Source organism: Neolamprologus brichardi, chromosome 10 (assembly GCF_056152115.1).
Source record: "Neolamprologus brichardi isolate AB-2024 chromosome 10, ASM5615211v1, whole genome shotgun sequence".
In the NCBI taxonomy this organism is placed as follows: domain Eukaryota; kingdom Metazoa; phylum Chordata; class Actinopteri; order Cichliformes; family Cichlidae; genus Neolamprologus; species Neolamprologus brichardi.
This window is the reverse complement of record NC_142113.1, coordinates 1832501-1845813: the sequence shown is the minus strand read 5'-3', so window position 1 is coordinate 1845813 and position 13313 is coordinate 1832501. Positions and strand designations below refer to the sequence as shown.

Here is a 13313-nt window from a genome sequence, read left to right as displayed (position 1 = left end):
AAAAATGTTTTAGCATGACTTTGCTAAGCTACGAAGCCGCACAGCTTGATGGATTGTTGGAGCATTATGGCTGCCGTAGTCAGGAGCCTCGCGGAGGAATCTGGGTCCTAAACTCCGTCTGCTTCAGGTCCCAAAGTCAAACGAACACTGTGAGTTAAAAACTGTCTAAATTCTTTCATCTTTAATAAAATGATCAGCGTTGCTGCTTTACCAGGTGTAACAATTAAGTTTAACATCCAGGCATCCATGAAAACAGGATTTATTACATTTAACAGAGTTAGAAGTTAGCAGGAAGTTAGCTCGCTAGCTTCCTGCTAAACATGATATAGCATGTTCTGACTGAGAGATTTCTGAAAGAATTCAAATGTACAGCTCTGCTATCACTTCCAACATAAATTAAGACAGAAAACTAAACAGCAGTGATGTTTGTAGGGTTACTGAAGTTGGGCTAGCTGGTATATAATGATGTGCTATGTGATCGCTAGCGACACAGCTATGTTAGCATAAACAGTGAAGCTGGAGGATGAACGCTAACTTTTTTCCACTCGAAGTTAACGTGAAGGTTCCTGATGGTTAGGGACAAATGCAATCGCATGGCAGGATGCTGTAAACGGACCAAACTTCAGTCAGGAGAACAACTGAGATAATCCATCCACAATACGAGGTTAGTCATTAATATACTGCAACAACATGGGAATAGAGCCGCTGTGATAGAATACAGCATTAATGAATCAATGGTACAGAAATGGAGGAAGCAAGAAGAATGAGTTGAGTAAAGTTAGACTTATCTGACTGTTTTGTTTCACTTAATGCGCCTTTTAATCCGGTCCGCCTTATGTATGAAAAATATGGCACATTTTGATAGTTCTGTGCTATAATTTAAGTGTCTCTGGGTGCAGCCATCCAGCTATGGGAGAGGCTGTAGTTAACACACTAATCACAGGGTGTGTGTGTAATTGAATTAGTCCAGTGGGAGTAAGGTCACTGTTTGCCCTCTGTAGGTCTGCAGCCCCACAGTCGGCCCACTGGGGGTCCTGGCAAAGACAGACAGAGCACAATTTCAGTGTTGTGCTCTCTTTCCACTCTGAGGAATGTAACTGACCTCCCACCTCTCACCAGTCGTTACCTACACCTATCTCACTTAAGGCATGAGCCCACACACGGGGGCAGCAATTACCCTTCCCCCAGACTTTGAGGACCCGCACCTTCTTGATCTAGAAGCTACAGCACTCTGTGCCCTTCTCACCCTTTTTCTTCAGAGAGCAAAAGAGGTGGGTGGTGGGGGGCAGGCACTCAGTCAAACATGGCAGCGCTTGTTTAAGGTCAGCTCCCATTCACATGCTGCTGAAAGCACGCCTGTCAATCACACGTAACCACACAGAGGCTGCTGCTTCTGAAGCAAGACAGCTGGGAGCAGGAAAAGCAGGCAACTGCATAAGCTTTGCCTCCGCCAACGCACATTCAGCTACCCTCGTAAGCACTGACACACATCCTGTTGTGCACACTTTCTTTTAGCTACAGACAAGAAGGAAAATAGTGGAATCCAGGAAGGATGATAGAGTTACTGAAACAACACTACAGGAGGAGGACACTACACTTCTACACTCTGCCACTGGCTGTTTGCATGGTTGCCTTAACCAGCATCCACTGTTACACTGACACTGTTAACCTGACACTCCCCAGCTGTTCCACTTATCTCTAATGTCACTTTGCAGGTTTTATATAACACAATAAAACACAACGGAGGCGCATTAGAGCGTTTTCCAAACTTGTGCATCTCGTTTTAAGAAGCAGATGCTTTGAAATATTCGATCTCTGCATCATAGTGAAGCAGTCTCCTCTTTTTCATTAAGTTTGTTTAAACACACATCATGAAATATTAGACAGGCTGCAAAAACAGACTTCGGTTAGAAAAGATCAAACCAGCGCAGCCATCTTCCTACTTCCACACCCCGAGACTGCTCAAGTACAAAATGGCAGACCAGATGGAAACGAAGCACCTCGGGCACCACAGATGCTCCCACGAGGCCACTTGGCACACACTCACTTATCCGCTATAATAGCCCTGATTATAGCAAAGACAGTGTAACACATGCACGCTGTTATTTCATATATTTAATGCGCCGAATGCTTCAGCCTACCAAGAGTAAACCAAAGGAAACTGAGCCATTTTTTTGTAACCGGATAGCTCGGATGATCCTACAGGGCAGACACCTGATGCTAAGTGGAGAACACGATCGGCATAAGGGGTCACTACAAAAAAGCGTTGGTCACAAGACGAAAAGAGACGAGGCAGGAAGTTAGCAGGAGGACAGCTGACTGGCTAGATGGTCGCTGGTGGCGGTCGTCTGGCTGATAGACGGCCTCGCTGCCTAAATGACTGGTTAACTGACTGAAGGCAGTTGTAACTGTAGCTATTCATTAGCAGAGCAGCGAGCAGTTAGCGAAAGTGCTAGTGGCTGGCCCAAAGCTTGGCTTTCACAGCCTAATGTCAGGCTCATCACAGGCTATAGGACCAGACGATGACATCACTAAAGGTGCACTACCTCACAAGAAAAGCTCTGCCGTCATGGAAACATAACAGCCGTCGAGCAGACGTTAAATGGCATTAAATCACACGTATGGATCTGCTTCACGTTACGTTTACACGAATTATTCAGAGCAAGCACTTTGAACATAACGTGAAAGCAGAGAGCGAAGAACGAGGCAGATTTATGAAATACCAAAATAAATCTGTTTGCTCGGCTTGGTTTTAGAGTTCAGAGCACAAATGGAGACTTTTAGAAAACTGAACTCATTCTTTTATTGCAAACACTCGAACAACAAGTGGAAAGTGTTCTCACTTAAGTGCAGTGCTCCCATAAAAACACAATATTATCATGCAGATGGCATTAGAAACTGTGTTTGCACAGCTCCACTTTAACACAGGCCTGCAGCCCCGAGGTAAAACCTGCACGTGGACGTACCTTCTCATTGTACTTGAACTTGACATAGAACCAGCTGGACTTGATCATCGTTGTCTCTTCTGCTCCTGACTGATTGTGCGTGAGGAATGACTGATGATCAGCGTGCAGCCTAATGACTCGGACGTTTCTGCTCCTTTATCCCGTCGGTCTTTGTGCTGCTCCTTTCTCTCACTTCAAGCCCCGGAGCCAGCTCCCGTTTGCTTCACTCCTTCGTCTTCGTGCCGCGGCGTGCCGTGTGTCTCATGTCGGGTTTGGAAGGCTGACAGAGGAGCTCCTCAGATGGGCTTCAGCTGTGTTCAGTGGTGGCAGATGCCAGCAGAGGCGCAGCAGAGAGATGTTTTACTTCTAAGTGGGCTAACTCTACACGCCGCAGCACCAACCTCCCGCACTTCCCTCTCCCTCTTTCCTTTCTTTCTTCCTGCCTATCATATGTGCTCACTTTCTCTGCCTCACTTACTCTTTTTATGTTCCCCCTTCTCGAGCCCTGTGCTCACTCAAATCACCTTCTCCGTGCTTCCCATTGCTCTCTTTTATGCACCGGTAAACTCTTTCATTCCGACCTCATTTAACCCCCTTCTGTATCTATTTCAATCTTACGTTTCTCTGCCCTCTGTAAACCAACACTGTCTGCTTTATTATTTCTACAGAAATCAGCCCGATGCTCGTCTGACTCCAAAGGTTCAGAGCTCCCCTGGGCCAAATGCACTCTGACAGCTGAACAAATGCACCCCTAAATGCTACGTCAAATGTATTTATGCTGAGATCAGATTGGGCAAAACTCCCCTCTGCATGAGCGCTTCAAATATTTACAAGGATTGTAGCAAAGATTGTTGTTAGCGGCTTATCTAGTATTCCTGTTTCATCAAATTCCAACTACTAGGACATTCCATGTATTCCGGTACTGATTTTATTTCCATGAATTCTTCTTCTGTGCTTCTTGATTCAACTTTTCATGATATAAAATATCTCTCTGAGGTGGTTAGCATTACTGTCTTGCAGCAAACAGGGTTGCGAGTTTGAATCCACCATCTGGCTGTGTGTCGTTTGCATGTTCTCCCTGTGTTTGCGTGGGTTCTCTCCGGGTACTCGTGCAGTCAGCGGGGTTTAACCCTTTAAGACCTACCATAGAACCAAGTCCGCCAGAGCTTATATTATATTTTTACATGCTGTGGAGCCATTTTTGGGAGCATTTCAAGTTGCTATACATCAATACAACCATTACAGCCCAAATTTTAATAATATGTCTGCATTAAGTGCATAGTAATTACATAAATTGCAAAAAAGTGCAATAAACTACAAAAACATTTAAAATCGTTTTGGTTTTTTAACATATATTTCTAGTTAGAGAAATTTAAGAGGCTTATCCCTCAAAACTGTAAATACAAAAAAGTTGCACAAAATAGTTTCCCACCACAGGAAATTTATTTTGAGTGTCTTCATAGTTTTATTTTTGAAATACACCAATTTTTATACACTGCAGGAAAAACGAAAATAAATATTATAATGCAAATTTGCAAAAAAGCAGCATATGCATCAAAATAAACTATTTCCAGCAGTGCAATATGAGTCCTAAGCATCCCAGAAACCACACAGAAAGTCATAAAGTCAAACATAACTTTTAAAAACACCAGTATAGGCTCATGAGGCCCTGATGGTAAAAAACTACATTTCCACGAAAATGACGTCACTTCCGGTTTCGGGCGGACATGCGATAGTTCGCGCTGATGGACGTAGGAAGTGTTACGAACAGCTGATCGGATCGGCAAAGCGTGTTTCTGGAATATTATGTTTTTGTTGCTGCAAGTGCTTTTTATGCAGTTTTTGCAAAGCTGTATGTGGAAGGAAACTGTGACCGAGGACAAGCTGATGGCATAAGATGTAAGTACAACTCCTCCGGTTTCATATGCAAAAAACATTATTGCGCTAGCTCACGTGGTTGCAGAGCTACCGGGATTTAAAAATAGTTACGCAAAACAGAGCGTGCTGCTCTGACCGGTTTTAAAGGGTTAACTGGTGATCCTAAAGTGCCCGAGAGTGTGAATGGTTGTCTGTCTCTCTGTGCCCTGCCTGCATCGTACAGCCTGGACAGGTCGCCAGTCTGTCACAGAGAGACAGACAACCTGTCCTGGTTGTGGTTGGATCTCTCATCCATCCATTCATATATTTAATTTTGAAATTAAATCAGCAGTTAATTGAAGTTGAAGTTATGTAGTTCAGTTTTAGCCTCAGCTTGAGACTGGGAACAGGCCACCCAGTCAATGTTTACATTCTGCCACTCCCGCTGGCGCACAGGGCCCATATCCCATCCACACAGCGCTGCTGCTGTGTATATAATCATGTCACTTTTGACGATGGTTTGAAACTACAATGGGCTCCTGTATCCCACAGGGTTTATCCAAATTTGGCAGCTCCCGAGGTAAACTGAGGCAACCCCTGTCATGGGACAGCAGTGGGCTATAAACAAAAGTAATCAGACGCAGGAGAGCCACTGCGTCAGCATCCATGGAAACATAATCTCCCTTTGTTCAAGGTTTGTGCCAGCATGGGGGGGGCAGCATCTAATGCCATCGTGGGACATCACAGACTCTTTCACACGTCATGTTTACAACAGTGAAGCAGGAACAGATTGGTAAACGATCGATATAGTCAATACAGCTGTTCTACTCTGTGCAGACTACACAAAGGGGCGTAAAGAAGGGTCCACGCTCATCGTGGATACAGAACACTTTTTCCTGCATCTGTCTGTGGATAGTTTATTGAGCACTAAGACGAGGACTGCTCACTGAAAATGAGACATTTGCATATCTTTAAACAGCTGACATTTAGGAGACAGCATCTCTGCGTGCGTGCAGGCACAGTTGGCCTGCAAACAAACAAAGCAGGTAATGTCACTGATTTTTCCTGCATGACAAATTTGATACACGAAACCATCATTTAACATGAACCTATCAAATTAACTAACAGCTAATTTGTCCTGTTTTTATTAGCCACTGAGGACGTCTGCACTAAGCAATGAAAGTGGGACGACTACAGTTTCCTGCAGTGATGGTCGTACAGTAACATTTATGTCTATTTTATATAAACTTGTATTTCAACAGCATCATTTACTGATCCACAGCCCACCACATGAACATTATGTGTCATTTTTTAACCCCTTCCTCTGCATTTTTAGGTCAGCAGTGACGTACGGAGGGCTTGTCTTCAGCAGTCGGTCTAATCAGAAGAAAAACAAACAGCAGGTTTCCTTGACTCAGGGCTGCTGGGGCTGAGCGCGTGTGGGCTGCTGTATATCATTCGCTTCAGTCCTGTTCTTCCTCTCTTGTCTTATCACTTTCCACTCTCCTCATGCCACCCATGGGGAGCCTGTAGTGCTGTAATGCTAAGTGACAGCCTGCCTGCCTGCTCACTTCCCACACACATGCCTACGCTTGGCCGTGTCCCCCACGGCCGTCGCTGCGCCCGGATAACCGAGTTTCAAAAGCTCGGAGGGATGAAATCCAAAAAAACAAAAAAGAGAGTTTAGGGTATTGTTTCAGCGACTGGTGTGCGTTTAGGCACAACACGGAGCTGAGCAGAGTCAGTGGCTTGCTGATAATATTTTGAGGACTGTGCACAATTGCATTACAAAGTTATCTTGAGATCTCTTTGGATCTCAAATTACACAGTTATATAGCGTGCAAAGACATATCAAAACAATTAAGTTCAGGGGCAACAGAACAGGCCAACATGAGGTCAGTGAGCATTGTTTCTGCATGGCTTTACCAGCATCAGGAGTGAGGAGGAGGCTGAAATGCACCAGTTTTTCTACAAATATCTCAAATATCAATATGTCTAAAAAGGAGTCTCTTCTTTTTCACCACAAACTGGTGGAAGCTTTAGCTGTAGAGGCTCTGGAGCTGCCCATCTGCACAGACTCGAGCGTGACGCTGTGTTTTTAGCGTGGACATCTTTGTCATAATCGCTTGTCAAAGTCCGTCCTAGCGTACGACACACGAGAGCACGTACAGTGGACCTGACACTTTTTGTTTATGTGCTAGCTTGCTCTCTCCTCCGGCTGCAGCGGCCCAGATGTTCAACCCCGTGAGCTACAACGCTTCAGCTCTGCTCCGATTTTCCATTAAACCTGCTAGCATGAAAAAGAGTGAGCACGCCATCCTGCAAAACACTTCCTCCTTAGAGTTTGCGTTAATCGTTTAAACTCAGAAGCAGCTCTGTGCTGCAACATAGTCCTCTTACATAATCAAATATAAGGTTAAAAAATAAATGGAGACAAATGAGAGACACTTTTTTAATGAAACTCACCTGTGGGAACTGTTAGTGAAGGAGGGAAGGCTTTACAACAAACGACACCCCCGCTCCTCTACAACACTGCTGCAATGGGCCGGCACGGCACAGTGCATGTTTCCTCGCTTCCTCTCCGCAGGCCGTATTGGCCAGCAACACAAAGGCCATTTCCTGCTCTCCACACAGATATTACAGTTGAAGCTAAGTCTCTCTGATGGCCAGATAATACATGTCTGAGTCCCGTCTAGGCCACAGCCAGGAAATCACGTTAGCCTGCTCCCCTCTGCCTTCGACTGCTGGGGATTATAGCACCAGGCTGCCTTGGCACAAATTACTTTTGCTGTAATGCAGTGAGGAAGCTTGTATTAAGGTCCATGAGGTGCAGCAATAACTTGTTTGTTCCTGTGGGAGAGCTGACCACTGACCACTAGTTTAGCTTTATTACTGTAAAAAAGTATGCAGTGAGACTTACAAGGAAATAATTCATGTAGGGGAAAAAGCAAACGAGCATTAATGTGATGAAGAAGGAATCTGTATTTAATGCTAATCTAGCTAACCGATTTTTGGGGCAGGAAATAACTTCAAACTGCTCAAAGCTAGCAACTGCTACATAATGCTCTGAGCTGAATGCTAAAACTAGCATGCTAACATGTTAATGGGCAACTACAGCATTTACTAATTATAAACAAAGCACAACTACGGCTTTTGGACACAGAAGTCCTTCTACTGATTTAGTTATACAAAAATGCATCAAATACACAGACATGAAGATGCCTTTAAATACCTCGATGAATCCTCATAAACTGAGATTTTACTAAAAGCTTTGCGTCAAAATGGACAGAATTGATTTTCTGGGATGGCATTAGATGGACGGTGGAGTGATACACTCATGTAACAGTGAAGTATTTCTCTCAGAAGTCTATCCGGTCTTTAAGTCTGATGTTATTAGCCGTGTCTGGGTCCAAATTCTGCTTCAGGTCCCAAAGTCAAACGATCACTGCGGCATCACTGAGAGTTAAAAACTGTCTAAATTCTTTCATCTGTAATAAAATCATCAGCGTTGCTGCTTTACCAGGTGTAACAATTAAGTTTAACATCCAGGCATCCATGAAAACAGAATTTATTACATTTAACGGAGTTAGAAGTTAGCAGGAAGTTAGCTCGCTAGTTTTGCTAGTTACCTAAGCATGATATAGCATGTTCTGACTGAGAGGTTTCTGAAAGAATTCAAACGTACAGCTCTGCTATCACTTCCAACATAAATGAAGACAGAAAACTAAACAGCAGTGACGTTTGTAGGGTTACTGAAGTTGGGCTAGCTGGTATATAATGATGTGCTACGTGATCGCTAGTGACACAGCTATGTTAGCATAAACACAGTGAAGCTGGAGGATGAACGCTAACTTTTTTCCACTGGATAAAAGTTAATTTGAGTGTTCCTGATGGTTAGAGACAAATGCAATCGCATGGCAGGATGCTGTAAACGGACCAAACTTCAGTCAGGAGAACAACTGAGATAATCCATCCACAATACGAGGTTAGTCATTAATATACTGCTGCAGGGGCTGTAGTCACATTGTAAGGTTTAAAAAACTGAGCTTTAAAATGATTAGCGGTAATAAAAACCGAGAGAGGCCGACAGTTTTTAGGGGCTTGTTGAGGTTAAATAGAACAAGATACAAAACATTAAAACATGTTAAAAACACAACAGCCTTAGTTTGGGCCCAGAAGCAGGATTCATCAAGTCATCACTTGAAGACCGGATTGACGGAAAATGACCTGACCTTGCCTTCATACTGCAAAGATAAATAAATCCCACACATGTAAATAAAGTAAATGCCAAATAAACCTCCACAAAAGTGTTTCTATTACACCGTGCTGAAAGAAGAAGATGGTTTGTCAAATTCATGTAAGAGTACCAACATGTCGTGTGCTGACTTTGCCAAAGGCCTGCAGAAATGATCACAGGTTTAAACTGGCGTGCAAAAACACACACATGCACACACACACACACATACACGCACACACACACACACAGAGTCTGAGTATAGAGCCAAGGCTTCATTTGGAGTCATTTCCAAACAATTCAGCACGCGATTTGGTTGGGGGTCTGGTTGAAGTGGGGGAAAATAGACTCCAGAGAGCAACAAGGAACATAAAAAGGAGGGGAAATACTCCATGTTCCAATAACTTTCAGATGCATGAGCCAATGCCAGCTCCATGATGTTTCAGTTCACCTCCTCCCTTCCTCAGCTCCTTTGCACGCATTCACCCTCTCCTAGGGAAGCAGCCTACAGACCCAGCTGTCCCAGCACTGGTCAGCGAACAGATCAGATGAAAGCAGGAAACAGATAAACACAGACTAATTGCTCACAGACAGAGACTAGAAACAGGGTGAGTGGTGTGTGGGGGCACTGTAAGTTATATGTTCAGAAACAGGATGGCTGGAGGCTAGGTCAGAACTCGTGATGCTAAACAGGGTCTCAAAGTCTCTTACATGGAGCGTCTGCACCCACAACAGACTGAAAATCACACAGTGCAAGACCACAAAGTCTTTCATATTCTTCCCATGGTTTTGACATTAAAATACTAAATGTCAAAACCAAGACAACTACCAATAGGACCAGTACTTTTCCAGCTTCATGTCATGGGGGCAACAGTCCAGAGATGCCCAGTCTTTCTCACCACCCCTTCTAGCTGCTTGCAATCCGATGTCATTAGCCGTTTCCTGGTCGCAACTCAAATAAGCTTGTTTCCATATAATGATATAGGATGTTCAGACTGAGGGATTTCTGGAAAATGCAAACGTACATCTCTGCTGTCATTTCGGACATAAATGAAGATGGAAAACTAAACAGCAGTGACGTTTGCAGGGTTGCTGAAGTTGGACTAGCTGGTGCTACGTGGTGGCTAGCTACACAGCTATGGTTTGGATCATATAAGGCCCCTGATGGGCAGAGAGAAATGCAACTGCAGCAGGAAAAACGTGCAGAAAATGGGCCAAACGTCAGTGACAAGAACACCTGAGATGATCCACCCCCAGCATGAGCTTAGTCATTAATACACTGCTGCATGGTTTGGATAAATTCCTGATCCTCAGCTTCCATGTGCCCATTCAAATCTTCGTTAGCCTCAGAGTGATTCTTTTCTGAGCCGTTCAAATATTTGATGTCTGGCAAACTGAGTCGATGCAGCTACATCGTCAGGTTTAAGAACTGAGCTTTAAAATGAACAGTGCTAATAAAAACCCTGAGAGGGCGACAATGATCGTTGACTGTTTTTAGGGGCTTGTTCAGATTAAACAGAAGACACAAAGCATTAAAAAGACAACAGGGTTAATGAACGCAGTGCCGTTTGGACGAGCTAGCTGAGAGGGATCTAAGTGGTGTAAAAGAGGTCAGACGCCCAGACCTCATCAGTTGGATCCTTTCAGTGTGAAGGAGTAGCAGCTATACTCTGAGTCCGTCCCAAATGCCCGAGTTCCTCACCCTATCTCCACCACCCCACCACCCTTCAGAGGAAACTCATTTCTGCTGCTTACATGCACAGGCTCATTCGTTCAGCCGCTGCCCACAGCTCATGGCCATCGGTGAGGGCAGGTGCATAGATCGACCAGTGAATAGGCGGCTTTGTTTTCACATTCAGCTCGCTTTTAACCGCAACAGATTAGTACAGCATCAGCATAGACCATGCCGATGTATAAATCCTTCGCACCATTTGCACATTAATCGTAAAAAGGACTCCAAGATGGTGGGAAAAGGGTGGCGTGCTGACCCAGCATGAGCACATTACTGGGCCTCTATGCGCCGTTACCATGTCGCGCCCATACTGTGGTCTTTTGCTGTTTCTTGCCTGCTTTGGATCAGAACATTAGTAATGCTCGCAGGTTTAGTCCAATATGTCCAGTTTTAACAAGTTGGAGGTTTGCGATGGTGTGGCTGACCTCGATTTGCTCCTTTCACTTTCGGCCTGTGCAGACGCTAACGTTCGTTTCCATCAGCAGAGTCCTTCCTTTCCACAGCGAGGCGTACCTTCTCCTGCTTGTACCCTCCAGCGAGTTACCCACGCTGTCCATCTTGCCAACCTTTAAGCTCAGGATTTCACAGGCCTTCAATGGCCACACCCTCCACTGGTACAGAGTACAAACGTGAACTTCCCAGATACGGGACTCATTGATTTTTGCCATGCCGTGCACAAACTGTTGCTTGGTTACCTCCCCCGTCTGTCTGTCAGACAGCTGTGCAGTGCAACACTTCCTCACAGAGAAAATTACATTATTTGAGTATATGTATCTTTATTATGAATTCTAAAACGAATAATAGCCCTAAAACCTAAACTGTTACTAGAAAATAACAACTACATGTCTTCAATGGCTGTTGTCTTTGCAGGATAAGGTTAAAATGACCCTCTTGGTGCTTCTAGTATTAAAACGGAAGAAAAAGGCTGTTTGTAAGAAAAGAATTATGATGAAAGATAATAGAGGAGCATCTCTAACAGTGTAGGAAGGAGATCAAGAACCTCAGAAACGTGAATTCTGCACCAGATGCCAAACTAATCTACTTAAAGCAAAGAAGAGAAAATAAAAATGGGAAGTGTTGGATAAATGATGCAGGAGTCCTCTCTGTGCTCACTCTGCAGCGTAACTCCATCTTCTATTTTGCGTTTATGCTCCCACATAGTTACAGTCGTCCTTTTATCTCACCAATCCACTCAAATTTATATTTTAAAAAAAGCCCTGCTGAATACATGAGCAACTATAAAAATAAGAAATGTAATTTATATTCATCTCGTTTCTTATAAACGATCCAAATGGGTGATCACGGCTCCACAATATCCTACTAACCAGTAACATGGCTAAAGCTAGAACAAGCTAAGCTGTGAGACCTACAGTGATGGAGGGCAGAGGAGGGAATTAATAAATAATATTAATTCAAAAAATAATTGTAACAATCACTCCCATTACAGTGTCTGTATCTGAGCATGTAACCATCCATTTCGCAAAATGACAGCATGTAAAGCTAAATTTAGATATAATCACATTTACAATAGGGGTGGGGGAAAAATGGATACTGTGTAGCATGGTGATATTTTGTTTGCTAATAATGTATGGATACAGGGACAGCAGAAATCGATACTTTGTTACAAAAAGGTTTTTGTGCTCTGACTTCAGAGCATGTTGATCCTTTTTCTGAGCAAGAATCCTGACATTCCTTCACTGTCCAAATGTGTTTCACTTGTTTTTGGCAGCAATAAACATGACAGTTTACTTATTTTAATTTAAGACATGTTTTATTTTAATTAAGTTTAAAACTTTTTTATTTAATGTAAAATTATATTTTGTTTTAATTTACTTTCAAATTCTTCAGTTGCTGAAGGGGCTGCATAGTTTTCATAAACTGCATAGTTCAGAATAGCTATAATTGTACCAGATGGTTGATTCAGTTAAGTTGGACTAGACTGTAATACAAACCGTTCAGTTTGTCAACAATCAAACTGAAATGAGAGAAAGACTGAGTGTGAGACTTTGATATTAGAGAAAATGAATATTGATAAAGTTTACCTTTATGTACAGAATCTGAATATCGCAAAATATTTTTAAAAATTGCAATAATATCGTATCGTGCGTTAAGTATTGTGATAATATCGTATCGTGGGATGTATGGTGATTCCCACCTCTAATTTACAAACGGCCTTCAAAGGTCACAGTAAGAAATTACAAAATAATATCTTGTTTTGGATTTCACACATTTTGTTTCTATGTAGCTACAGGCAGCAAGTATTCTGCCGATGCCTCCTTTACTTCCCCCCAGGGCCAAAGACACATGGGACTGGGAGCAGAGGATAATGACCTCTGAGCCAAAACACGTGATTCTAGAAGAAGAAGGAGGCGATCCACCCCGGGGTCCTTACGGGGAGCGACCCCATTACAAACTCTGAAGAACAGGCCGCATCTCATTACTCGCGCTCCTTCACAACAGTCTAGTTAAATTATTGATTGTAACCTATGAACTACATGTGTACACTGACAGGGGAAATGCATCAGGGAGGAGGGGGATGGGCGAT

The 13313-nt window shown here is 43.4% G+C and overlaps 1 protein-coding gene across 8 annotated transcripts in view; it reads right to left on the bottom strand.

Annotated features, from left to right (window-relative positions):
• auts2a (activator of transcription and developmental regulator AUTS2 a) overlaps positions 1 to 13313 on the bottom strand; it is a 381738-nt gene that overhangs the window by 250007 nt on the left and 118418 nt on the right. Inside the window, exon 1 of one of the 8 annotated variants that reach the window (XM_087847043.1) lies at positions 2967 to 3141. The exons of 6 other annotated variants lie outside the window; for them this stretch is intronic. In XM_087847043.1, coding sequence (XP_087703169.1) covers positions 2967 to 3014 — 48 coding nt within the window. In that variant the 5' untranslated portion in view covers positions 3015 to 3141. Of the gene's footprint in view, positions 1 to 2966; positions 3142 to 13313 lie in introns of those variants that run through there. One more of the 8 variants, XM_087847041.1, reaches the window with a different exon arrangement.